This window comes from Drosophila melanogaster, chromosome 3R (assembly GCF_000001215.4).
Source record: "Drosophila melanogaster chromosome 3R".
Taxonomy (NCBI): Eukaryota; Metazoa; Arthropoda; class Insecta; order Diptera; family Drosophilidae; genus Drosophila; species Drosophila melanogaster.
Window position 1 is genome coordinate 27,225,908 of NT_033777.3, and position 25,123 is coordinate 27,251,030.

The 25,123-nt window shown below is 48.2% G+C and overlaps 9 protein-coding genes and 1 long non-coding RNA gene across 19 annotated transcripts; 4 read left to right on the top strand and 6 right to left on the bottom strand.

Moving 5' to 3' along the window:
* Positions 1-1,162: 1,162 nt before the first annotated feature.
* On the bottom strand, positions 1,163-2,654 carry CG42813 (uncharacterized protein). Of its 2 annotated transcripts, none has more exons than NM_001316618.1 (2): positions 2,161-2,654; positions 1,163-2,034 (listed from the first exon to the last, which is right to left on the bottom strand). In NM_001316618.1, exons 1-2 carry the CDS (start codon positions 2,562-2,564, stop codon positions 1,800-1,802), a joined length of 639 nt encoding a protein of 212 aa, NP_001303547.1. In that variant the 5' UTR covers positions 2,565-2,654; the 3' UTR covers positions 1,163-1,799. The 2 variants fall into 2 exon arrangements, with proteins under 2 accessions (NP_001303547.1, NP_733202.2); NM_170323.2 differs by having other exon boundaries at positions 1,533-2,034; positions 2,161-2,615.
* A 111-nt stretch (positions 2,655-2,765) lies between these two features.
* Positions 2,766-3,561, bottom strand: CG42814 (uncharacterized protein). The gene has a single exon (NM_001202372.2). It carries the CDS (start codon positions 3,523-3,525, stop codon positions 2,812-2,814), a length of 714 nt encoding a protein of 237 aa, NP_001189301.1. The 5' UTR covers positions 3,526-3,561; the 3' UTR covers positions 2,766-2,811.
* Positions 3,562-3,597: 36 nt separating this feature from the next.
* On the bottom strand, positions 3,598-13,178 carry CG31064 (uncharacterized protein). Of its 6 annotated transcripts, NM_001300631.1 has the most exons (7): positions 12,066-12,207; positions 11,097-11,939; positions 7,341-7,774; positions 7,028-7,278; positions 6,566-6,968; positions 4,661-4,758; positions 3,598-4,537 (listed from the first exon to the last, which is right to left on the bottom strand). In NM_001300631.1, the coding sequence occupies exons 2-7, from the start codon at positions 11,914-11,916 to the stop codon at positions 3,910-3,912; spliced, it is 2,634 nt and encodes an 877-aa protein (NP_001287560.1). In that variant the 5' UTR covers positions 11,917-11,939; positions 12,066-12,207; the 3' UTR covers positions 3,598-3,909. The 6 variants fall into 6 exon arrangements, with proteins under 6 accessions (NP_001287560.1, NP_733203.1, NP_001303548.1 ...); NM_170324.3 differs by lacking the exons at positions 11,097-11,939; positions 12,066-12,207 and adding an exon at positions 12,618-13,178; NM_001316619.1 differs by lacking the exons at positions 3,598-4,537; positions 4,661-4,758 and adding an exon at positions 4,862-6,201.
* CG31068 (uncharacterized protein) lies at positions 7,791-10,453 on the top strand. 2 transcript variants are annotated; one of them, NM_170326.4, is made up of 5 exons: positions 7,791-9,530; positions 9,590-9,954; positions 10,008-10,077; positions 10,153-10,259; positions 10,317-10,453. In NM_170326.4, the coding sequence occupies exons 1-5, from the start codon at positions 7,865-7,867 to the stop codon at positions 10,362-10,364; spliced, it is 2,256 nt and encodes a 751-aa protein (NP_733205.3). In that variant the 5' UTR covers positions 7,791-7,864; the 3' UTR covers positions 10,365-10,453. The 2 variants fall into 2 exon arrangements, with proteins under 2 accessions (NP_733205.3, NP_001189302.1); NM_001202373.2 differs by having other exon boundaries at positions 10,011-10,077.
* A 77-nt stretch (positions 13,179-13,255) lies between the features above and the next one.
* Positions 13,256-15,321, top strand: PolA2 (DNA polymerase alpha subunit 2). The gene has a single exon (NM_170327.4). It carries the CDS (start codon positions 13,367-13,369, stop codon positions 15,194-15,196), a length of 1,830 nt encoding a protein of 609 aa, NP_733206.3. The 5' UTR covers positions 13,256-13,366; the 3' UTR covers positions 15,197-15,321.
* A 38-nt stretch (positions 15,322-15,359) lies between these two features.
* Positions 15,360-16,423, top strand: CG17991 (uncharacterized protein). Its single transcript, NM_143290.2, has one exon. It carries the CDS (start codon positions 15,425-15,427, stop codon positions 16,307-16,309), a length of 885 nt encoding a protein of 294 aa, NP_651547.1. The 5' UTR covers positions 15,360-15,424; the 3' UTR covers positions 16,310-16,423.
* A 4-nt stretch (positions 16,424-16,427) lies between these two features.
* CG18766 (uncharacterized protein) lies at positions 16,428-19,342 on the bottom strand. Of its 3 annotated transcripts, none has more exons than NM_170328.2 (5): positions 19,283-19,342; positions 17,916-18,037; positions 17,540-17,856; positions 17,346-17,468; positions 16,428-17,283 (listed from the first exon to the last, which is right to left on the bottom strand). In NM_170328.2, exons 2-5 carry the CDS (start codon positions 17,919-17,921, stop codon positions 16,803-16,805), a joined length of 927 nt encoding a protein of 308 aa, NP_733207.1. In that variant the 5' UTR covers positions 17,922-18,037; positions 19,283-19,342; the 3' UTR covers positions 16,428-16,802. The 3 variants fall into 3 exon arrangements, with proteins under 3 accessions (NP_733207.1, NP_652657.1, NP_001263007.1); NM_144400.3 differs by having other exon boundaries at positions 19,110-19,342; NM_001276078.1 differs by lacking the exon at positions 19,283-19,342 and adding an exon at positions 18,739-18,911.
* An 83-nt stretch (positions 19,343-19,425) lies between these two features.
* Positions 19,426-19,794, top strand: lncRNA:CR46085 (long non-coding RNA:CR46085). The gene has a single exon (NR_133465.1). It is a non-coding gene; the product is annotated as a long non-coding RNA:CR46085 (long non-coding RNA).
* A 701-nt stretch (positions 19,795-20,495) lies between these two features.
* Positions 20,496-22,085, bottom strand: CG5984 (uncharacterized protein). Its single transcript, NM_143291.2, has 3 exons — positions 21,767-22,085; positions 21,314-21,688; positions 20,496-21,248 (listed from the first exon to the last, which is right to left on the bottom strand). Exons 1-3 carry the CDS (start codon positions 21,909-21,911, stop codon positions 20,953-20,955), a joined length of 816 nt encoding a protein of 271 aa, NP_651548.1. The 5' UTR covers positions 21,912-22,085; the 3' UTR covers positions 20,496-20,952.
* Positions 22,086-22,326: 241 nt separating this feature from the next.
* TTLL6B (Tubulin tyrosine ligase-like 6B) lies at positions 22,327-25,100 on the bottom strand. Its single transcript, NM_143292.2, has 6 exons — positions 24,501-25,100; positions 24,147-24,443; positions 23,936-24,089; positions 23,237-23,871; positions 22,635-23,175; positions 22,327-22,571 (listed from the first exon to the last, which is right to left on the bottom strand). The coding sequence occupies exons 1-6, from the start codon at positions 24,923-24,925 to the stop codon at positions 22,461-22,463; spliced, it is 2,163 nt and encodes a 720-aa protein (NP_651549.1). The 5' UTR covers positions 24,926-25,100; the 3' UTR covers positions 22,327-22,460.
* Between the last annotated feature and the right edge of the window lie 23 nt (positions 25,101-25,123).

Below are 25,123 nucleotides of genomic sequence, written 5' to 3' on the forward strand. Positions count from 1 at the left end.
GGCGATAGCTGCAGCCGTAATGGCCTGCTGCCGGCGAAACTGTCGCCAGACAAATCAAAAGAAATCGCTCTGGAATACGCAACGGCCATTAAATTAGTGCAAAGGAGACGCGCTTTCATTCATTGGAGGTTTCAAGGGAACTGAAATGAACAACACAGTCTAAATTTGGTTTTCATAAAAAAATATAAATTATACATTGAATTAAAGAAGCGAAATATGTTAGACCCATAATTCATAATTCTTCTTCATTTCATTTTCCATAACCAGTTCAGTCCTTCACAAACCTCAACCTTTGTAGAGCCACTGTGGCAACAGTTTGAGAGCGACTGCTTTCGTGACAAATTCCTGTTGTCGACATTACACCTGATCCACGTGGAACTCCCTCAACTCATTTGCATCCTCGATTCCCCTAAGGGGACTCCTGGACAGCCCGGTCGTCCGCCAACATATGCAAATTAAATATAATTTCAACACTCGCATTTTTGTTGACTCCGCTGCCGACGGCTCCTCCGCCTCGAGTCCATAATTTACATGAGGTTAACACGCAAGCGAACAGCAGACAACAACAAAGAACCGGCCTTGATTATCAGCGGCAAATCGAATGCACGTACATGCGAAGGATGCAGGAGGGGATTTGGGAGATGGAGTCGGAGCTGAAGCTGGAGCTGGAGCAGGGGTATATGGTACAGGGACCATTGCGTTGGAGCAGGGGAGATCCGCCGAAAAGGAAGTCAAGTCTGAATAGGCCAAAAGAAATTCTATTACAATGTTGAAATATTGCCAAATCATGGCTCTGGGGTAAATAAATTTCCACGCCGCCACTCGCCATGACCGCTGAACCGGGATGGATGGAAATGGAGGATGGATCCGAGGCTGGAGGATGGATAGATGCTGGTGCACGGTAAATAATTGCGTGATAAATGAAAATACAAAAGTATTGTATATATCAGTAACAACTAGAAAGTATATATATAGAAATATATCATCTTGGAAAGTGATGATTCATATTTCCTGCCTTTACAATGGATTTTACAAACTATAATATCAAGCAATAAGACAAAAAGACAAAATAATATCATTTTAAGCTAATAAATTGAATGAATGAACGAATGAATGTATAGATAGATATAAGGATGATTTCCTAGCGGCGCGATATTTCTTTCTCTGTGATCAGGAGTACCAGGAGCGTTCATGGAAGCTAAAGTCCCTGGCCGTGTATAAATAAGTAACCTGATCCCAGCAACACGCTGCCCGACAGGGGCCCAAAAACGGCACACAGCTTCGCTTCGCTGCGGATGGGATGAGATGGGTATGGGTATGGGTATGGGTCCTCCACAGTACCAGGTCCCATCCCATCGCATCGCATCGGATCGGATAGGTTTAGATCGGAGAAAAGCGGAACCCGTTTGGAGCTTCTGCGGCAGCAGCGTCTTGCGGCATTTTGATTTATAGGCGATTTATGCACTTGGCAGCCGCGGTGGGAGTGGAACTCGCAGCTGAGATGGAAGTGGGAGAGACGTCTTGACCGAATTCATGAGCGGACAGCTGGCCAGGGTTTATTACATATTACACGGTATACATATCATAAGGTAAGCCTCGACAGGCACGGGAATTTCAGTATTATATCGTGTGCGCTAGGCGCACTCACAATGCGCTCGGTTGGAAAGCATTCGAAATGGTTGGTGTTGACTAAAAGATGTGTATAAGGCAACGCTGCGGATGCGGACGCATCTTATCATCTTATCATCTTATCACGGCCGCCGCTTATCTGGGTGAATCAACAGCAACAGCGTTCGCCTCTAGGCCTTCGCACCGGGTGCCCTGTTGGCGAAGAACCACATCAGGCCCATCAGGCAGCTGGGCGGGCTGTTGTTGACGGCTCCCTGTTGGATCATCCGCTTGGCCTCCTCCAGGGACAGCTCCACCACCTCGATGATCTCGTCGTCGACGCCGCCACCACCTGTGGCCTTGTCCGCATCGGTCACCTCGCAGTAGTACATGGTCTGCTTGGCACCCGATGAACCAACTCCAGATCTGCAAAGGATTGAGTTGGTTATGCATCAAGCAAGTTGTGAAGGATGGATTTTGAAAAATCAATTAAGATATTTAAAATTGTATATTCTATTCTATTTATATAACAATATATGCACACCCATTTACCTGTAGACCATGACTTCCTCAATGCGTTCCACGGGCACATCGTAGCCACACTCCTCGACCACTTCCTCCCGAGCGATTTCCACCCAGCTTTTGTTTTTGTCCACGATGCCGGCGCACAGTTCCAAGGTGACACCGATGGCGGGCGGGAACTCCTTGAGGTCCACCTCATCGAAGGTGCCCTTGGCGCTGGAGATGATGCCGTGGTAGACGGCGGGTCGGAACTGGCGGACCAGGACCAGTTTCTGGCGAGAAGTGTTGTACAAGATAATAGCCACACTATCGTGGACCTTCAGCAGGTCCCAGTTCTTCTCCACGCCATTCTGGACGTAGTACAGCCGGAAGGGCTTTACGTACGGCGAATCCTGGGGCAGGGGACCCAGCCAAATCTTGGAAACGTTCTCCATGCTGAAAAAGTGGACTTGGTGCACGAAAACACGGCAGTGGCAATCAGCTGACTGCGAAAGCTCCAGCCGGCGGTGGGTAGCCACAATCAGATGGCAGCTTTTATCTCGGGAGAGCTTTTTTTTGACGTTTAATGCCAGGCAGCAGATGGTAATACTATTCGAATTTGAAAAGTTCGTTACAACAAGCAAAATAAATTAATTAATATATTAGCTAATTAGTATATTTAAAGTGTTTAACCCTACTATGCTAAGCTAAAACCTTGGGTGCCTTGTGCTGAAAGAACCAAAGCAGACCCAGCAAACAGGATGGTCCACCATTGGTGGTCGCCCCAGTTTGGACCAGCTGCCTCGACTCCTCCAAGGACATTTCTAGCACCTGGATTCGCTCTTCTCCAATGCCACCGCCCGCCGAGACCTTCTGAGCATCACACACCTCGCAGTAGAACAGAGACATGGCACTACTTGAGGTACCAATACCCGACCTATAGTCGTAGACATGCTGCAGGGATTCGGTGGGCACCTCGTAACCGCACTCTTCGAGGACTTCCTCCTTGGCGATCTCCGCCAGGCTTTTGTCCTTGTCCACGGCGCCACCGCAAAGTTCCAAAGTGACTCCTACTTCGGGAGGAAACTGCTCCAGATCAGCTTCTCCCTTGGACATGTCTGGTGATCCAGCCGAATGTATTCCCTGGTAAACTGCTCCCCTAAATTGACGCACGAAGATTAGTTTTTCCCTCGCTTTGTTGTACAGAATCACGACCACACCATCTATGGTTTTGATAATGTCCACCTGTTTCTCCACATCGTTTTCGATGTAGTGAAGTCGACCTGGCTTAATCCAATTCGAATCCTTGGGCATCGGACCAAACCAAATCTTTGAAATACAACTTGGCTGGATCTTGAAGCCCGATTTGGCTGACGAGCAGCAGGAGCGACCCAAACTGCCCAGTAGTCTTAACATGTTTTGTGTTTTTGAAAAGCATTTCGATGGTTTTTAAATAGTTATGAATGATTTTCCAACGTTTGTTTGTTTAGTTTAATAAGTTTTGTAACACAATTTTAATAATTTGTTTACACAACTGCATAAATGTACTATAATATACATATATCCCCAAAAAGGGTATTAATCATTAGGTCAAGTGGTCAAAGGTTGCGATTCTTGAAGGGGCGGTTGACATCAATAAAATTTAGGAATATTTCAATTATCTCATTATTATTACATACGATACGAGCACAATATTACCATTAAATGGAACAGGATGTTTGCTTATAAATATTCAATCTCGCCCGCCCCCACAACTCCTAGTCGAACCAGTCACCCATGTCCAGCATGCAGAGCACATCATCATTTGGCGGCATAGCAATTGTCACACACACGCACTGGTTTCCCCGGCTGACCCTGGGCATTGAGGAGGGGCAGCGTGTGCTCCGAACAGGCCTTGCAGAAAATCTCGCCGCAGCTGCGGCAGTGGTGCTTCCGTCGCGTAAGATTGAACTCCCGCTCGCAGGCGGTGCAGTGGGTGGCAATGGAGTCCGGTGCCCAGATCCCCGGACTACCCACCGCCTCGGGCATGGCTTGCAGCGATTGGGCGGAGCCGGAGAGCAGCTGGCGCTGGCGACGCTCCTGATCCTGCATCTCCGACACCTTTAGTTTGCTCACGCTCAGCTGGATGCCGAGCTCCTCCAGTGTCGTTTGTGCCTCCGACCATTGCGTTCGCACCTTGTCCAGATCAGCCTTCAGCTTGCCATTCCTCTCCTTCTCCTCCGACAGTTCCTTGAGGCAGCCCTGCAGATTGGCTATCTTCTCCTTTAGCTTCAGCTCCTTCTCCTGCAGCGATATCCGCCACTCGCGTTCGATCCTCGACTCGGCCTCCGCCCGGGCAGCCCGCTCCTCACTGGCGGTCACCTGGGTGGTCAGTGTTTGCGACGTGGTCTTGAGAATCTCCCCCAGGTTGCTCTTATCATGACTCCACCTGCGGAGGGGAAAAACAGGGGTTTATGAGGATTTCTTTATCTTGCGTATATTCGGAAAGTAACTTCATGATCCAGAAGCTAACAAAATTAGCTCCGGATCAGTACCTTCCCCGCCATCTTACTTCTTCTCCAGCTGATCGATGGTGCTGGCCATGTCCTCCTTTTGGACCTCCAACTTGGTCATCAGCTCCGTTTTGTGCGTTAACGACGCCTTACAGTCCTGCCAACGAAGAAAATAATCGGATGTACCAACGTTGTTGTAATCTGTCGTCGTTAACTTTAATCTCGATGTTAGTATGGTGGAAAATGAAAGACTTGAGGTTCGGATAAGTTTTATTTCTCTGGGTTCGATTTGGAGGAGTACGTGGATTAGAATATATGCAGAAGTTCCAACGCGTATAGTACATTGCATGGATTTGTAGATTCATATAGTCTCGATATTTATTCATAGTATATAATTACAATAATATTATTATTTGTATTTGACTAGACTGAGTGTATAATTACAATATAAGCGATTGCGTGGGTATCCCATACGTACATACATATGTATAATAAACATCTGAAGCCTCTTAATCACACTATACATATATACAACGACGTATGGTTACAATATAATCGTACATATATAATCTTTGTTTACGGGGACTCTGGGTAGATAATTTAGCTAACAGGTTGCATACATAAGTTATTCAAAACAATTCTGGTATCTGGTATACTTTCCTCTAAAAGGATCTGGTCTACGGAGTAAAGGCATCCTATATATGGTACACACTGTCTATGGTGTTCATTTAGTTGTGGTCTCCCGAATTGAGAGTCTTGTTAAGCAGTTTGATTTCCCTTCGGCACCTGGATCCGGACTTTGAGTGGCGATCCAGGTCCTTGGAATGTTGAGAGCAATGCAGGCCGTTCCGATTTTCACATGCTAACTTTAGTGGACTGATCTTTGGATCAGACATTACATAGATCATTATTTCAAAGAGGATCTCTTTAGAAAGCCAAATAATAGTTGAACAAATGAATTTATGCTTAGGTTTAAATGCAGTCAGGCACTAAATACATTGAGTAAATATATTAAACTAGTTTCAGATTAGATTTCAATTAAAAAAAAAAACGAACAAGTTAATACATTTATGTAGAACTCATTCTGTGAAAACCGAAACTGGCCTTATAAATTAAGTATCTTAAGTATTCTTATTTAGCCTTAGCTTAGCTTAAGTTTCTCCATCGGCGGCCTGCTCGCGGCACAGGACATAATCGCTTTGGGATGCATCCACCCCAAAGTGCTGGGTCACCGCAGCCGCCGCCTCGGCTAGCTCATCGTTCAGGGACTTGGCGGACGTGGGCGTCTTGGCATCCTTGCTCTGCTGCAGTTCCTCCGTGTTGGGCGCATCCGGCTGGCGCGGTGACTTGCGATACTTGCTGGGATCGAAGGGCGGAAAGGCGTCCATCTTGAGATGCATACGCTTCATGGGCGGGCCAGCGTCCTGTTTGTGCTTCTTGGTGAGCGCCTCGAACTTTTCCAGATTCTGCTGTCGCCGCGTGTTCGGCGATCGGTCTCCGCCAATGGCTCCGTTCCCAGCTCCAGTTCCTGCTCCAGTGCCCGATCCCGATCCTGGTCCATGGTGTTGCTGGTCGATGAGCTTCGATTCGTATTTCTTTTCTAGCGATTGTAAAATGTTACCAATTTGTGAGGCTTTCGTTTGCAGGCGCGAGACCATCTCGCCCTTCTGTGTGAGTTCATCTTCACATTCCTGGTTAAATTTTAGACGGGATTACTTTTTGACTTGAAGGCTTAAACCGATTTACTTGGAGCAAATGACTAAACTATAAACCAAAGCTTAAAACACAAAGTGAAATGATACCAGAGCTACGAACCAGATGAGCGAATGAATGTGGATAGATGAGTTGTGAGCAGTGTAATGAGTGTAATGAGAATGAGTCATTTTGTTTGTCCGCCCAGGAAATCAAATGCAGATTACCCAGACTCCAACCAAAATAGACCCACCCTGATGATGACTACTCACCTGCAGCTTTCGGTACATCTCCAGGTTGATCTGCTTGATATCGTCCAGCTGGCGGCGCAGTGAGACTATCGTGTCCTGCTTTTCGTGAATATCCTTCTCCAGCAGTTTCATGGCCATGTCCGATTCCGCCTTGAGGGACACCTGCAATTTGAGCTCCTTCTCCAGCTCGCTGTTCTTGCGACGCTCCTCAACCAGCTCTTCGGACGCCTTCTCCTTGTCCTTGTCGGATGAACCACCCGAACCAGTTGAATTGTTGTCCCCTGCCGACGTGGACTGTCGCATGGCCTGGTTCTCGGCCTGCAAGGCCAACAAGCTATTCCGAGCGATTGCCAAATCCTCTTTCATCAGGGCATTTGTGGTCGTTAAGGACTCTACTTTGGCCTGCAGATTGCCCACAGTGGCGCTGAAAAATGAGGAATAACTTAGCTGGGGAGGCACTTCATAACAACAGCCGAAACCCACTTTAGATGCCTGTTGAGCTCCTCAATGTAGTTCTTCTGGTCCAGCACCGCAATCATGTTGCCCTGCCCAGTGGCATCCAGCAGAGCAGGCGGAGCACTGTCTTCTGGAGCCGCATCGGCGTTTCTCGAGCTTGAACGCAGGTACAACGAGAAGTCGATGACGCCCTGCTGTGAGTCCAGATCCTCCTCCTTGACGCACAGATTGCAATCGATCACGTTTAAGCCCACCAAAATGCCCATTATCACAACGATCTGAAGCAGGAAGAGATGGATGGGTTAAAGGGATTCCTTGAGAAGATTGCGCGCAGCCTAACCTCATCGCTCATCATCAGAGCATGTGGCTCATAGTAGTCGAAGAGTGAATCCTCCCGGTGCTCGATGAGTGCCTGCAGGTAATCCGATAGCTTCTTTTGCATCAAAGCGATCCTCAGCCAGGCTCGAGCGCGGCCAATGTGGGTACGAACGGTGGGCAGATCCCTTACACTCGCCGTAATGTCCTGCGCCTCCGGGCAGTAATGCTCGACGCTCTGCAGCAGATCCCACAATTCCTTCCTCGGTCCCAGCAGACCCTTCTTCGGGCGCAATCCATGCCCCAGGACATGCTCGATGACGATGAAGAAATGCTGCAACGGCAGGTGATCCGAGTCCAGCATGCGACCATAACGCAGCGACTGCTCCAACAGCTCCTTGACCACCAGCTTGCAGATATTCACCAGATTACTGCGCTCAATTTCCGCCGTGTCCCGGGCTGCAAATGGAGGAACGGTGGTTCCCAGATTAAAGACTCGGCCGGCGCAGAAATTTGCTTCAAAACAACTGACAACTGATTAACTGAGTAATGAAACTTCATGTGCTCTCCTGGCTGCTTTTCTTTCTGGCACCCGGGGGTTGTCCCATATACAGCATCGACCTGGCTACTTTGGAGGTGCCCACAAACGATTTCCAAAACGAACTGACCCTGCAATCCATGCTCAGCTCGGAGCTGCGGGATTACCGCAATGGCCTGATCGAGACGGTCGATGAACAGGTGACCAATCCTCCCTATTCCCCGCCGCGCAGATACCAAGAGCATGAATGGTTTAAGGATCTGCCCAACGAGCTGCAAAAGGCGACAAGGAGTACCACAGAATCGGACTCATTCCTGGGCACCAATCTGTTTGGCAACTACCGCAAGAATTGCTTTTCCACGGAGGACATTGCTATCATATCTGCACGCAAAGACTTCGAGCTGCTGGTGCCGAAATCCTTTCCACAATCCCTTCTCACCGACAGCCTTGTCTACATGCTTCTCCGGTACTTTAATACTGTTAACCAGATCGTGAAGCGAATGTCAGACGATGATACGCGGCTCATCATGCAGAGAGCATTCTACGATGCCCTGGGTGGCTATCTGCGCTACTATCTGGTGCCCATGGCCCAGTTATCCTTCTATGCCGGACGCATCAAGCTGAACACCGTGGAGCGCTTGGTGAACATTTATCAGCAGTGCAAAACGACGCTCAATACGAACGGAAATGGGTGGCGAGCTCCGGACAAGGATATATTGTCGCAGTTCAAGGTACGAAAGATCGAACCCGTCAAGCTGCCCAAGAGCTGCTATTCCCAGGAGGATGCCTCCAGCTGTGCTCAACTGGATCAAACATGCATTTCCCAAGAGCCGGATCAAGGGAGCATGATTGTGAGCCTGCCTCGACTGGAGACGCTCGATGAGAATGGCTATATGGGCAACATATACTTGCCCTTTCGAAAGCGACGCATCTACAATCTGCGTTCTCCCAAATCGGAATTTGTCGTGGTGAAGTTCTTCCAAACCCTAACCAACTGTCATCGGTTTCAGGGCATTAGCCAGGCTAATTACAATCGCCAGTTGCTCGCCTGGATAAAGGAAAATCTGGAAATGCACTATGGCGATGATGTATTCTACCCGGGTCTGGGCGGTATTCTGCAGATTCAGGAGAGGCTGTCGAAAGAAGCGAAGAATGCGGAGGAGGAGGCCCGGGCGCCAACCAATAAGAATGACGGGCAGGGATCACCATCCTGTCCCAAAGAGGACTCCCGCAAGATGAGTCGCTCCGCTATTCACTGGCAGGAGGCTTCAGGGCCAGTCGAGGAGTCGGGGCCGGAGCCAATGCACCAGGACGAATGGCTTACCGGATTGGATAAGGTTCAGAGTCGGCCGGAGGAAGTGGAAGAGTGCCGCGAGTGCGACAACGATGAGACACTGATCTGGTGCATTGCCGCCTTTCTGACCCTGCTTCTGCTCCTCATTCTGCTCATCATTTGCTGTTGCATGCGAAGGGGCAGGAAGAAGAGGGTTGCCCCAACGGATGCAGAGGCTCCTCCGCCGAAAGAGAGGCCAAGAAAAGAAAAGGAGCCGCTGAAAGCCAAAGAACCAGAGAAGGAAAAAGAAAAAAAAGATGAAAAGGACGAAAGTGATGCTACTCGGCGGTACTACTACTCCGGTTCTGGTCGCTCCACCTCACAAAGATCGGTGCCGAGCAATCGTAAGTCAAATAAGTTTGTGGCAACTAAATCAACTAAATCTAACTGCTCGAGTTTATAGGATATGCGAATAATCCCGAGCTAGATTCCTTCACCTCATCTTCGTCGCTGGGATGTCAGTTCAACAGGAAGTGCATGCCACTGAAGTTCTCCCGAGCGAAAGGAGGGGACTACTACGCACCGGACAAGAGCCGAGATGCGGTGGGAAAGCAGGTCACATCCCTCAAACTTCTTTCCGATGATTCGTCTCCTAGCCGAGTTCCCTACAGGGACGTTTGTAAGCCCGCTCTAAAGTCGACCCTATCCGTCATTCCCTCGTCGGACAGCGAAGTGGACAGCAGAGAGGATAGACATCGACATAGGCATGCCCGCGAAGAAGACAGGCGGAAGAAGCATAAGGACTTTGAGACGGGTCGTAAGAAAGAGGTAAGTTATCAGTGCTTCGCGTGCTTTTGATATCCTGAACTCAGAGTCACCAGCAGACCAAATCCTCAGAAGACAAAAAGCAGCCATCACCAGAAAGGCGATTGTCCAAACAAGTGAGGATAGGTAAGTGCATGACTGGTCATTTCTTAAGCCTAATCGATTCATTCACTTAATCCTCTGATGCTGCCATCTTAAAAGCAACACCGGAAATGTACAAGGATACATCCGATGATCCTCTTCTGCACAGGAAGAAGTCGCAGGAGAAACCAGATGTCCCTGCCGGTCGACAGAAGGGCGGTGCAGAGGTGAGTGGGATGTGCAAAATGTTATATGCCAAAATAATGATCTTGACGGTTTTTCAGTATTTAAAGGACTCTCCCAGCTGGGAAACGACTTTTGACGATAACTAGTTGGCAATTTTTTAACCCTTTTTCGTTTTTTAACCTTCCTATTTCTTAAGTGTATATTTTTTGATAAGTTAATAAACCCTATGATTTTTAACTTTTCCATTTCTCCATTGAAAGGAAAATGAAGTTTTAAAATGGGAGTTTTAACTGCCTAATTGAAATCCTAATCCTTAGGGTATTTCCTAGGTAAATCACTTAACTTTTAACTAAGAGCAAGCAACTAAATGTGCAACAATGCAAAGAGGCATGCAACAAGATGGAAGATTACAAGGGCCAATAAAATCGAGAACATAGATCTAGCCATTCACACATTTTAAAGACTTTCGTGCTTGATAAGAATCTGTCGTCTTCTATAAAAGCTAATGTCTACACAATAAACAAATGCCAATATCTTACGAAGAAAGATAAAAATGTTAATAAAAAACAATATTTTAAGAAAACTAATAACGTAGAAAAGTCTGAAGCCTATAGAATATGATGACTTGACTCTTCGAGTTCTTCGGATTTGTATGGCCCTTGCAATCTAACGAGAAATGAAGAGAAACTACAAAGTAGGAGCGTGCTTGGCAACAGAGGCAACAAGAAGCGACCTACAGAGATGCGACCACTCGGCGAAGAGGCCAACACTCTGGTGCTGCGACTGGGAGTGCGACTGGGACTGGCCGAGTGCCGAGGAGCCACTATTGACCATGTCGCACAGCCGGCGGCCGATAAGGTTTTCAATTGCCATAATACCATTGTCGGTGATGTCCAAGCCGCCTCCTCCACCGGCGTTGCCGCCACTTCCACTGCCGGTGGACAGTCCGGAGAAGCGTTTGCTGTTGCGCTTGCTGGAGCTGGAGCCCACATTGTAGTTGGACCCGAAGCCGCCCGTTTGGGAACTACTGCCGCCTGCCAGTTTCTCACTGGTCTGAGCTGCCTGGTTGCCCGTTCCGCCGGCCACATCAATGTCCTGCAGCTCCTTGAGGCACAGCCACTCGCCATCGACGGATACCCGGAAATTGCACAGGTAAATGGTGTCCTGGACACCGCCGGCTAGCTCCTCGCTGGTGTTGGCATGCGATGCCTTTGGCAAGGCAATCGTATTGCTGCTGTTGCTCGCCTGTTGTTGCTGCAACACCAGGGGTTGCTGCTGTGTCTGTTGCGGTTGTGGCGGCTGCTGTTTCGGCTGCACTTGTTGTGAGGGTGGATTCTGACCCTTTTGGCTCTTCGCCGCTGCTGCTTGCGCCCTTGTTGTTGCCGTTGCTCCAATTGCTGTTGCTGTTGTGCCAGTTGGAGTTGCTGCCGTGGCGGACTTTGCAGACTTGCCTACTTGTTGTTGCCCCGTTTGAGGCGCCTTCTTGGCAGCCATTGTTCCTGACGACAATGACGTCGCGCTGCCCGATGTTGGCGTTTTCACTGCACTTCTCAAGGGCTTCGAGCTGCTGCCGCTGGCACTTGATCCTGTTGCAAGGCTGCTCGACTTGATGCGACCGCTGCCGCTGGTGCTGCTGAGGTTGTTGTTGTTCGCCGACGACAACTTGGTCCTTTTTGTATCCTCGACAAGTCCACGCATTTCGCTGCTGCTTCAAAGTACGCCTGAGTAGTGTGTGTGTGTGCGTGGGCGTCCATAAAAATACAGATATATACATATATCGATATTAGCTGTTCAATAAGTTCCGAGTTTCCTTTGCTGCCGCTTTCCCTCAACTGTTTTTTCATTACCTTAGAGGGGTTTTTTCCTTTTGTAAACCTCTTTTCCAGAGGGTTTTACTTCTGAAATTAACAAAATAACCGAAAGTTCTCGCCGCTTTGATTTTGCACCGTTATCCTGTTGTGTACGCGTTGAGTAAGACTGGCAAAAAGTTCTTTATCCTATTGATTTGTCCAGTGCGCCAAGCTCGCAAGCTCCTCGCGAGCTTTCGTTGGGGGTGTTCTCGATGGTCACGCTGTGTGTGGTGCGCAAATCACCTTTGACACTTTCCCAATGCACTTTTAAGTTATTTTTAATCATATTATTTATACAAGTACCGAAATATTTCAACGACAGTTTCGCACAGCCCACGAAATTGCTAATACTAATTAATAAATACATTTTAGAATAGTTTTGAGTACCTAAATTGTTATATTAAATATATATGTGTATATATTTATATATATTATATATAATATATTTTATATATGCAACATTATTACTTAACATATTATTATTAGCGCACAATGGAAATTTGGTTTCCATTGCTGCTTATCATCGAATGAATAATAATTCGGACTCACCGCGTTTCAGTCGCTTTGCTTTCAGTTTCGATGGCGACGGGGATGAAGCACTGGCGCTCGCCACCGTGTCCGGCGCAACAGGTACAACAGGTGGTGCGGGCTCGTCGGGATACGGGTACGTGGTGGTGCCATCGATTACCTCGGAAGAGGCGGCTGCTGCGGCCGCATTCGAGAACTGTGTGGATATGTGGCTGAAGATCTGCGAGGAGATGCTCTCCGTGCGCCGGAAGGTGTTCCGCAGGCGGTCCAGCGATGACGTGGGGGCGCTGGGCGCAGGCGCGGCACCTCCGGTGGTGGGCGTAACCGGAATGGAGACACTCGAGGATTGGGAGTCTTCACTCCTTTCGCGGCGCACCAGCAGATCGTCCGTGCTCATGGCGAATCACTTGCTTCGCGGCGATTATCAGGACACTGTGCGGAGTCACATGAATCAAAATGACGCGATTACAGCCGCTAATTTCGCTTGTTTTGCGCTTGAACGCGGGTAAACAAAAAAGTTTGTCAATACAAAATTAAAACAGCTGTTGCACTGCGATTGGGGATGGGCGATAACAATCACTGGTTACAGATCACGGTTATCGCAGCTCGATGGGAGCTGTTATGTTATTGAACTGACTATGCTTATCGATAAGAAAACTCAAGCAGGTGTTAAAAGCATCATAGGGTGGCAACACTGTGCCCACTTTTACCGCCAAAATAAATTGCTAGGTTTATTTACGAAAATTAAACGCCCAACGAAAGGACAACGAATGGAGGAGGAATTGAAGCAGCAGTTCGACGAGATGGGCGTGGAGCCAGCGGACGCAGTTCTGGGCAGGTGTGCGGAGCTGGCCATTACCTACAACATCCACGACGCCACCGAGTTCGTGGAGCAGTGGATGGCCTTCAGTTTGTCGCACCTCCAAGGCGAGGATCCTGCGATCGAGAATCTGGGCGACTTTGAGCGCAAGGTGTTGCAGCTGCGGAAGGACAAGGCGGGATACAAGGCAACTGGCCAGAAGGCGAAATCATATGGTTCGCCCTCTGTACAGGATACGAGCTCACTGGCCACCTATGGCGTCATGGAGGACGATCCCATGCTGGATGACTATGTCAGCGAATCGGCAGTGGACTCCTCCGCTCTGCACACGCCCAAGGCCAAGAAGCAGTCGGATCGGACCGCCAATCTCAAGGGCGCCGCACTCTTTAGCCCCGCCAGCTATACACCCCAATCGGCAAAGAGGAAAGCAGGTTTAGAAACACCATCCAACTCAGTGGCCGGCAAGCCGGGCGATATAGTTGACACCTTCGGACATCCCAAACTCCTGGCTGGCTCCAGCTGGCAGTCACAAATGGAGCACACGGTTCCGGTGACTCAAAAACTGCTGCACAACGACGCCCCGCTGACCATCGCAAATTTGGGCTACATGAACGACCTGCTGACCGACCGATGTCACAACCTGCGCGTCCGCTTCAACCAAACCGGTCCGGCACTAGTGGACAAGAAACTTGGACAAGCAGGCGCAGCCGAGTGCATTTGGTATCCGCAGGATAGGCAGGTATTGCAGTCCGCAGGTGGACTCCACGCGGTGGGAATGATTCATTCCGAGGACGATGGCCCACTGGACGCCCACTCCGCATTTATGGCCGTTTTAGATGACGATGTAGAAGATGAAATGGACCCAACGCTCACGCTCAACTTCTCCAGGGTCAAGTCTGCCAGCATATTCCCAGGTCAAGTGGTGCTCGCCAAAGGGTTCATACCCAGGGGCAAAACCTTCATGGTAGAGGAGATACACACAGAGCGCAAACTGACGCCAGCAACGCCACTGCAAATAGACAGGGAGCTTCAGTTTGTGGTGGCCTCCGGACCCTTTACGGACAGTACGGATCTCTTCTACGAACCGCTGCACGACCTGCTCAAGTACCTCAAGGATCACAGACCTGACGTGCTGGTGCTCACGGGACCATTCCTGGATGCCGATCACAAGATGGTCGGCGAACTGGCCGAGACCTTCGATACATTCTTCGAGAAGATGATTGGGGGAATAATGGAGTCGATTGGTAGTCACACAGCAGTGCTGGTGGTGACCAGTCAGAAGGATGCCATGGCTCTTTCCGTATATCCAACGCCGCCGCCCGCTCTGCGCAGAACCTATCCAAATCTATACATGCTGCCCGATCCATCTCTGGTGGACTTGGATGGCTTTACGCTGGGCGTTACCTCAACCGACGTGGTGGACCACCTGTTGAGTCACGAGTTTGCTGTGAATGCCGGCGAGCGGATGCACAGGGCCATCAACCACTTGTTCCACCAGGGCTCCTTCTATCCTTTGTATCCGCCGGCGGACGAAGACATGGCCTACGATTCCCAGCTGGCGTTGAAATATGCACAGCTCAAACAGCTACCAAATGTGCTCATCTTGCCCAGCGATCAGCGGCATTTCATCCGCTTGGTCAACGACTGCCTGGTGATCAATCCCGGCCGTGTCGCGGACAAGAAGGGTGGAACTTTCGCCCGATTCCTGGTGGCGCCTTCGGTGCCGGGAAAGGCGGCCAACATGTTCAACAGTGTGGCGTGTCAAGTCCAACGCATCTAACCTGACCACTTTGTGATGATGATAAGGAAAGGATAGTGGGAAATAGATCAGTACAATATTATTAGTTAATATAATGAACACACTACTTTGTCATAACTTTTCACAAAATACATTCAACAACAAACAACTAGCATTAGTTATTTTGGGCCAAAGTAGGTATTGTATTATTTGTAAACATATGCCCTGGAGTTTTCTCAGACTCAAGTTTTATATACAACAAGATCAATAATGGCTAGCAACGTTGCTGCGCCACAAGCTTCAGCTGGAGGAGATTCGACGGAACTGGAGCGCTGTTGCTGGATCTGTTTTGAGACCGATAAGGAGGCAGGTCGCCAGGCTTGGGTGAATCCATGTCTCTGCCGAGGAACCAATAAGTGGGTGCACCAGAGCTGCATTTCCCTCTGGATCGACGAGAAGACCCGAATAAACAACAATCTGCAAGCCGTTTCCTGTCCACAATGCCAAACGGAGTACACCATTGCATACCCGAATCTCTGGATTTTCGATAGGGCTTTGGAGCTGACCAACGATCTTATCCTAACAAACTTATATAATTGCCTGGCCAATGTCTTCACGGTGGTCTTTGCCTATTGGTCAGCGGTTTCATTCGGAGCAAAAACATATTTGCAGATCACTGGTCAGGAAGGTCACGTTCATCAAATAATTCAATCGGGAGACCTGTTGGTTGTTCTGGTCGGATTCCCATTAATCTCGGTAGTTCTGATACTTGGACGCTTAATTCCCTGGGAAGATGCCCTGTTGCGCTTCATTAGAATATGTTATTCATTGCTGCGAAGTCTTTCAATGATGTGCCTAGGACGGAAATATGACCACCAGACCGAACCATACCCTTCTGCGCCAATGACCGAATATTCAGCATCGCGGGTGGTCTGTGGAGCCATCCTCTTGCCCACCATATCCATGTACGTGGGTAGAGTTCTTTACAGCTCTGTCGACGATAGATTGCAACAAACTCTTCTTGGGGGATTGACTTTCATAGCGATCAAGGGATTCCTCAAAATGTACCTCATGCATAGCCAATACATCTGTCGTATGAAGCGTCGTGTTTTGGATTACACGAAGGAAAACCTAGCGGAGGCAGACGGACACTAGGTAAACTCAAGATCTGCAAGAGAAGCAAGAAGTAATTTGAATATCTATTTAAATTGTAAAGTGTACAATTTTCCTAAGACTACGTGTCAATAGTGCATTCTTACTACCAATCATAAATAATCGTTAAAGCATTTATTAATTTATGCATAATAGTTTACAGCTAACAGTAGGAAATGGTGTCTAAATGTAATGTACTCCCTAGGATCTCTATGCACGATTGATCGATCCAGCCCCCTCTTTACGGAAGTCAACTCTGTATCGAGGGCGCGATCGTCGAGAACTAAAACTCCAATGTATATTTTAACTATACAAAAAATACTGTATGCCGTGTGTGTGTCCAATGAACTTGGCCGCAACTCAGATGCGGTTAAGTAACTGCGCGCCACCTTAAGTAATCCTCGCCTAACGTCTCACTTCGTTCGGCTTCTGTGCCTGGTTCCTGGAGCTGCGTCGTCCAACAACTCGTTCAGTTGTTGGGCTCCTGCTTGTATTGTTATTGTCGGTTGTTCACCCCCTCGGGATTGTGGCTGCTGACCATGCTGTGCTCCATGTTCTTCACGATCACATAGTTGGTGATGTGGTTGATGGCCTCGTCCTGCAGCCGCTCCGGCCAGCGCTTCATGTACGATTTGATGAAGTCGCCGAACGTGTCCACCTTATCGGGAGTGCTCTTGTGCGTGTCCACGATGTTCTTCACAATGTCCACGAACTTGTCGTAGTCCTCGTGCGACTTCTTGATCTTCTGGTAGTTGGCCACGCCTCCATTGGTGTTGCCCCCACCACCACCACTGCCACCGCTTCCACCGGCAGCCGTGTTCATTTGCTGATCCATGTTGTTATCCGCCAGGCGGGCTGAGGCAGCGGCAGCCACCGCCGCCACGGCCGCCGATGAGGCCATGAAGTTGTCCACGCTGCCGGCATTGGGTGGTGGCTGGGAGTGGTCCATAAAGTGCCGATGCATCCCGTACTCGGTCCTGCAAATCCCAATTGTTATTTAAACATGTTGTGAGGAAGGTGTTCCAATGCTAGTGCTTACTTATAGAACCCCTCCGTGTTGTTACTATTAAACTCTTGCTGAGACATTGGATTCTTCCAAACTGGTGACTCGGATGTGGATGGTAAGCTGCTCGTATTGGACGCACTTGTCATGCGTTTGTCTCTGGAAAATAATAAGATATTTTGTTAGTTTGGGATTGCTATATGGGAAGTATCTATCATATCTCAACCAACTTGTAACCGGTGTGTGCGGCCAGACTCTTAAACACATCATCCACTTGACTGTAGAACTTCCAGGTGCTGATGATGCCTGTGGTCTCAAAGGTCTTCTGCTCCTGCCGGTAGCGCTGCGTTAGATTGTTGACTTTAAAGTGAACCTCGAGTGCGGTAACAGGGACGCCCAGCGAGGTTAGCTGCTTGGCCATTGCCACATACAGATGGCCATTGCGTTTAATGGTGCGCAGCTCATAGGCGCAGACTTTCCATAGTTTGATCAGCTCTAGAACACCACTATCCTCCCATTGTCGGCGCTTTTTGTTGAATTTTTCATACTGCGAATAGGTATACGATTATATTGATGATAAAGCTACTGATTCCAAAGACAACTTACAGGCATTTCACATGGGTCTTACTGCCGACAAATGGGATTGCCCGACAATCTTCGTCTGCCAGCTGATGGAGGACATGAAGCGGTTTATCTAGTGGGCTGGCATACTGTACACGGATTCGCTCCTGAAATAAATCAAATGATTAGTTAACGTGCAGGTGTCGTTGTTTACTATTTGTATTGTTAGACGTATTAATATTGCAATCCCTATGAGTTTCAGGGATTTCTTAAAAAGTGCACACCACACGTAAATAAACAACCGAACATATGGTCAGCCACCTATTTGATGACTATTTAATTGAATTGAAATGGTAATTAATCTTTTGTAGCCTAATACCTTCCCACAAAAAGGGTTACGAATGATTGCATTTCATAGTTAACTTAGTTCTCGCGGCAATTAAAGGGTATAATGTTGTAATACACATAAAATTCTATTATATTGCAGCAGAGTTTGGATTCATAGAAATATTTATGTATTTTTAAGCTCCTAGAAGGACTCATTCCCTAGTTGTCATGGGTATTAATTACTATACGATATAATTATGCACAATTTGAAGTTCTATTTATATTCACTAATTAATTTCAGCTTAAACTTTTAAAACGCAAGTATTTTTAACAATTCTTATCACAGGAAACAAAATGTTATAGGAACTGTTTTAAATTTGGCATCCAATGATTTTAAAATGGGTTATTGTCGCTTCCGTGTTGTTTGTACCGTAATCCCATTGGCTAACAACCCATTTTCTGGCACTAAAGGGTATTTACTAGTCGGTGTACTTTGTCTATTTTCTAGCTTTCAATTATCATTAAGCCGGCTCACACACACCGACGCAGCTCAGCCGCTCCCGCACAAACACACACGCATGCAATGCAAATCGAACGGTAAACGGTAAACAAATATTAATTGTGCGAGCGAAACAAGTTGCGATATGCATGCAGCAGCTGCGGCAGCAGCAGAAGATGAGAAGTGGATGCGGCGACGTTTGGAATCGAAGTGAAGCGGTAACTCAAGTGTAGAAGGGAGTTGGGCTCAGATGCGGATGAAGATGCTCCGCCGACGTCGACGGCGACGGCGGCTGCGGGATAGCAGCATTGGAGCCAATGTACATATATGTAAGTTCGCGGGGGGTGAGAGGTTACTTTTCTCGAATACACACACGCACACACTTTTCCCATTTCAGAGATACACACACTCACATCGCATCCACATCCGATTTTCTTGCGTTGATTGCGTTCTATTGTTACGTTTTTCGCTTTGCTCCATGCAACAACGGGCGAAACAACAACACTACGACGCCAACAGCGTGGGCACAAAACTTAATAATAAGTCAAATAATTAAATTTTAATTATCTTCAAGAGGGAAACACACGAAAAACGTAGTTTGTAGCTCCTACGCTGCGCAGCTCTCGCAATTCGACTCTATAATGATGTTCTCGGCGTGAGCGAGACAGCATGGCATGGCAAGAGCAACATGGTGTGAGCGGTGCGGCTAGTGTGACATGGCGTTGCCAGACAGTCGCCAGTGCAGTGCGTTGGGGTTTCGAACAGCGCCAAAAGGTGGGAAATTGAAAATGTTTATTGCGGCTTTAGGCCAATAGAACCAAGTCATCTGCCATTTATCGTGCTCAATACAGTACTTTTACTTCAATCTCGGCTCGTTAGGGCGCAACAAAGCAAGCGCATTTCATCGCTCATCATCATCATCACCACCACCTACTCCCGCCTCCCTTCAACAAATCGCTTTTCTTGGAGCATAATGCACACACACACTGGCACAGTCACACCGACACGTATGTGCCGGTCATCATCATCATCATTAGGTTGTGCGATGGAGCAACAACAACAACAACAAAAGCAAACGTCATTAGCGGGCTAAATAACAAAAAATGATAATGTCGCTGCTGCCACAAAGTCGTCGTCAGTTGGCTTTGCTTGTGGGGTAATCATCATTAAATTGCACATCGTCTCGATGAAAAAGTGCTGGCGGGGCGGGGCGATAGGCGATGGGGGTGGGGCAAGGCAGAGGAAGAAGAAATTGGGGGAAGCGAAATCCCAATAACAAGGTCACCAAATATTCAAAAATCTACGAACCTAGCCAACTATATAAATAGTAAACTTTGAGATAATTAATAATAGACATACAAACTAATGTTGTTTATTTGTATTTTGAAAAATATATTACGTAAATTTCTAGTTATTGACACATATTTTTACTTTCAAATAGGTTTTAGTTGAATATCAATCTATTTTCATTCTCCCTAAATATATTATTATAAACAATTATGTTCTTCAGTGTTTACAAATTTCTATATTGCAAATATGTATCTTTTTCTTTTGTTACTAAGTACAGATTGTTTAGGAATACAAAATGAATATGTCATCATCTTCAAGAACTTGACATTTTAATAGCTACAACATCATCGTGCAGCCCCCACCTTTTATCATTTCTATAAACAATAATGGTCAGCTTAATAGTTACCCTTAAAATCAAATCATATTAAACTATTATATGTATAGTACAATACTTATCTTAATTTATTGTGCAACATTTTTAATATAATTTTAAGATGGCACCTCTCTTATATAACTGTTATTTTAGTGAATTTATTTTAATGAATCATTAGCTAAAATATATTTTTAATGGTAAATGCATGCTAGTGTTTAAAATGTATTATTACTTTTACTTAAGTATATTTCACTATTTTCCAAACTTGTGACTATTGCACTAACCTCAAGTGTACGCATTACTACTACATATTTGCCCCCTCATACTCAGCTTACCCACATTCTCCATATTCGCCGGTCATCATCATTAGGTTGTGAGGCGCCGAGAGCATCAGCTCCCAAATGCGAACGTCATTAGTGGCGGGAAAAGAGCAGCAAGGAGCACCCATAACGCTATCATCGGCAATCATCATTAGGTGGGGCGAAATCGCCCGGAGAAGCTGCGCAGGATTCCATTGAGAAGTGAGGCAGATGGGTGGCAGTAGCGCCCCATCAAGGTCAGCTGATTTATGCAGGCACATTTACTTTCTACGGCTAATCCGCACTTAAGCTGAACGGGGATCCGGGTACATGCTGCTCCCCCCACTTGACCACCAGGATGTAGTCACCGGGATCGCACACGCGGTAGGTGACCCTGTGTATGCCGCGTCCCAGGTGCCTGACCACCACCTCCTCGCAGGGACCGCGTTGCCCCAGTACGCCCACCAGGAGCATGTTGCTACCCGCCTGGCCGCAGTCCACGGTGAACTCGTTGCGCTCCACCAAGCTGACATGGGTGAGGCCCAGGCCACGGCTCTGTACTCGGCTGGCATCCGAGTCCGAGATGGGCACTAAAGCACACAAGATGCCAATTGATTATCACAGCTTTCGTGCACTTTTTTTTGACATATCCTACCTGAAGAACTGGCGGGCTTGCCATCGATGGACTCGGTAGCTCCTGCGATGGCCACGATGATGAAAGGAGAGCGAGGCAGGGTCACGGAATTGCACTTGATGTGCACCTTGTAGAGACCCGCTCCGGCGTCCAGCTGGCAATCGATCTGAAAGCGCTCCGGATCCAACTGCTGTTGCCGAACGGGCTGAATGGGCTGACCACTGGGACCTTCGACGCGCACCTCGAAGTTTCCCTTGACCCCGTTCCGCTTGATGATGAATCCCAGCGGGCTGTTCACTCGCACCGCGCCGCTGGGAAAGTGGAGCAGCTGCACCTTGCCGGCGTCGGTCAGCTCGGGTGCCACATAGACGCGCGGCGATTCCGAGGGATAGGCATCTAAAGAGTTGGGGGGCGCGAGATTCGTAGTGTATAAATAGCCGGTTCGATGTTTACTTCCTCATCGACGCTACTCACCCGCATCGGGCGTTCGCTGGTAGCGTCCAAAAATACCGCCCTCCTCCGGACTATTGCCCTCCAGGCCACTCCCACTCGAACTGCAGGCGGAGGCGGAGGAGGCGGCCTGCGTGTTCAGACGCATCTCCTGTGACACTTTGAACATGCCGCTGATATTTTCTCCAATTCGAATATCAATCGATTTTTTTAAAAGATTCCAAATAGTTTCCCCCAATTTAATTGGCGACTGCCCGGGGCGTGCTCCTTCGACCGACTGAACTCGCTGCTCTCCATCTCAATGGAATCGGCGAACTGCTCTCGGAATGCCAGATTCTCGATCTCCGCGATGGCGGAGCTCTCGCCATCCGATTGGGGCAAATGTTTACGATGCTTGTGTGCCGGGCAGCCAGCCAAATATACACGATATAGATGCAAGTCCGCCAGATGCGATTCCAATCCAAGCAGGAGAGTATCCAAATTGTTATGAATCGAGTAAATTTTAATGTGAATCTTAAATTAAAGGTATACCAACTAAAAATTCCATAAAATGTGTTAATCGCTGAATATTTAAACAAATATTTATTTTAAAGATTCGAAAGAATTTTATTACATTTTTTGTGACGAGCAGCAATTTAAATTTAAATAACGAATTTGAATAACACATCGTGGATGTGTGTAAGTAGTCTGTGTGGCTGGAGTTGGGCGAAATGACTGACTATGGAGTACGTTTGATGTCGTAGCCGTGCTGCAAGTTGTGATAGAGATGCGGATAGACGACCATGTCCGTGTTGGTCAGGAGTCCAGTTTCGTAGAGATTGCTGTAGATCTGTGGACGAATATCTCCTTTAAATATAAATGTATCTTTTTTTTTGGAAGTGAACCGACTTACATTCTCGGTGATCTTGAGCGTTCGTATCGCCTCCGCCCGCATGTGCAGCCAGGTGTGGCGCAGTCGCTCCTCCGCGTCCGATATGAAGCCCGGCGACCAGTTCTCCCTCAGCCGGAAGAAGTTAATACGGTTCTTCTCGCGCACAGCCCGCGGCAGCAATACGGTGTGTCGTTTCCTAGCATCCCGCTTGGCCTTCCCGTTCAGCATCTGCTGCTGCTTGGCCTTCTTCTCCTCGAGCTGGATGCGCATCTTGCGCGCGAGATCCTCTCGCTTTTTACTGGCCGCCGTCTCCGCAAAGATGGACACCTGGTGCGACTGGGCATAGAAGCGAGTGTAGTAGTCCAGCTTGCTCAAGTCTGGTGGCGGCATTATCTTCCTGAAATTGCCCAAATGACTCTCCTCCCAGGCGATTTGCTGGGCCAGTGGACCATGGTCCTCAGCTTCGGGTTCAACATCAACGGGTTGGGCATCCGGACTGCCCTTCTGGGCATCGATTTTGGGCTTGGAGGTGCCGCCACCAAGACGCGGACGTTGTACGGGTCTGGAAATATATATGTGGGTTACCAATGATGATGATGCTGACATGATGATGAGACACTTACGGGTCTCCCCTGATCTTGAGCAGCCGCTGCTTGACCCGCTTGCGATCCTCCTTGAGAATCTGCCTCTTGTCCGCCAGCACCGTGCTGACCAAGTTCAAGGTGTCCCGGATCAGCGGCCGCTTTACCTCCCTGTCCACCTGCTCGTTGGTATGGAAGCTGGGCGAGTGGTTCACCTCGAGGATGTACGGCTTTAGCTTCCAGTCCACCAGGATGTCGAAGCCGAGGATCTCGAAACAGGCCTGGATCTTGTCGTGACCCGGAAAGCAGGCATGGTAGTTGTGCTTCAACACTGGCCACGCACTCAGCACCGTCTTGATGATCACGTCGTCCACATTGCTCCAGAACTCCTCCACATCGTAGTTGTGTCGCCGCATCCAGTTGTTGATTGCGCTCAGCTTCCTCTTACTGCCGCAGTCATCGTTGTCGCAGAGTTCGTAGTGCGAGTTCCGCTTGTTCACCGAGTAGTTGGTCAGGTGCATGTACAGATCGTTGGCGTTTCCGGGCGTGGGCTCCACGTACTTGTTCGTAGCAAATCTGGCCAATCCCTCGTTGTACACGAAGATGCGCAGGGGATCCACGGAGGTAATCAAGGTGTACACACGCAGATCGAACTTGTACCCATCGATGAGCAGGGGCTGGAAAAGTGGATGCGATGGTTAGCCAGCGTATGGGATTCCGGATGAACAGCGGATACATTACCCTGTGTATGTACGTCTGGCAGATGAGGCGCTCATGTGGACCTATGGTCTTCAGGTCGTTTGTCAGCCAGATGCCACGACCCTGGGCACCAGAATCCGGTTTCAGGATGAACGTGCGTTTGTGGTTGAGCGCGTAGTTCATGGCATCTCCATAGCTGAAATCGTTGGTATCAATGATTAGCACTTTCAGTGTGAGGCTGGGGTTTACTTACTCCGCCGGCAGCATCCAGGTCTTGGGAAAGATCTTGTAGTCCTGTGGAAAGATCTTTAGCATTCGATTTAGATTCCGCGAGAGCAGATCCTTGCGACAGATCTCGATCATGCCCGGAAAGTGATTGATCTGCTGGAAGCGCTTCATGTTCTTGAACAGCTCTACGCCGGGAAACGAATCCGACCAGAGGATGTTCCACATCTTGGACTCCTTAACCAACTTGTAGCCCAGCGTCTTGGAGATCTTCCCAATCATGGCGTAGCGCGAGTTGGACACGCAGATGGTACTCTTGGTTTCGCTGGGGGATTATGTTAGATGCGTTATCCAATAAGGATCCAAAGCTAAGGAAGATCACCTGGCTGGCCGCTCCTCGTCGACGTTCATGGGAGGATTGAGCACCCGAGTGGGGCATTCCACTCGGTAGGTCTTGTTGTTCAGTTGAATGAATCCCTGCAGCTTGGCTTCCTCAGCAGGCATTGGGCTGTTTTCACCAGAAGATGGTCCGTAATATGGGGAGTTATCATCCACTTGCTTGTCGGCGGCTGTCCTCCTCTTGAGGCACCGGGTCTTCTTCATCCGGCGGCGTGGGGACATGGGCTGCAGTGGCGGTGATTGCTCCGGACTGAACCATTCCCGGTCCAAGCACGGCTGCTCATTAAGAGCCATGTCCAGGGCGCGAACAACGTGGGTCCTCTTTTCGCGATCCTTCCGTATTTTCTCCTTGGAGAAGTGGCGCAGCTCCTGAATCCTCTTGAAAAACTTGGAATTTTTTAAATTCATTGTCTCGTCCGCTGGTCGTCCTTGATTAAAAATTGAAAATTTTTCACGTGCTAAAAGCTATATCTATAAAATTGATTCGTGTCAATGGTTAGAGCCGGAATTCTGCGTCACGAATAAAAACAATATTATTTTGCGATGATTGTGTTGTGAAAATGAAAATAATTATAACCGAAATGACGCTAAAATCAAAACGTAGCT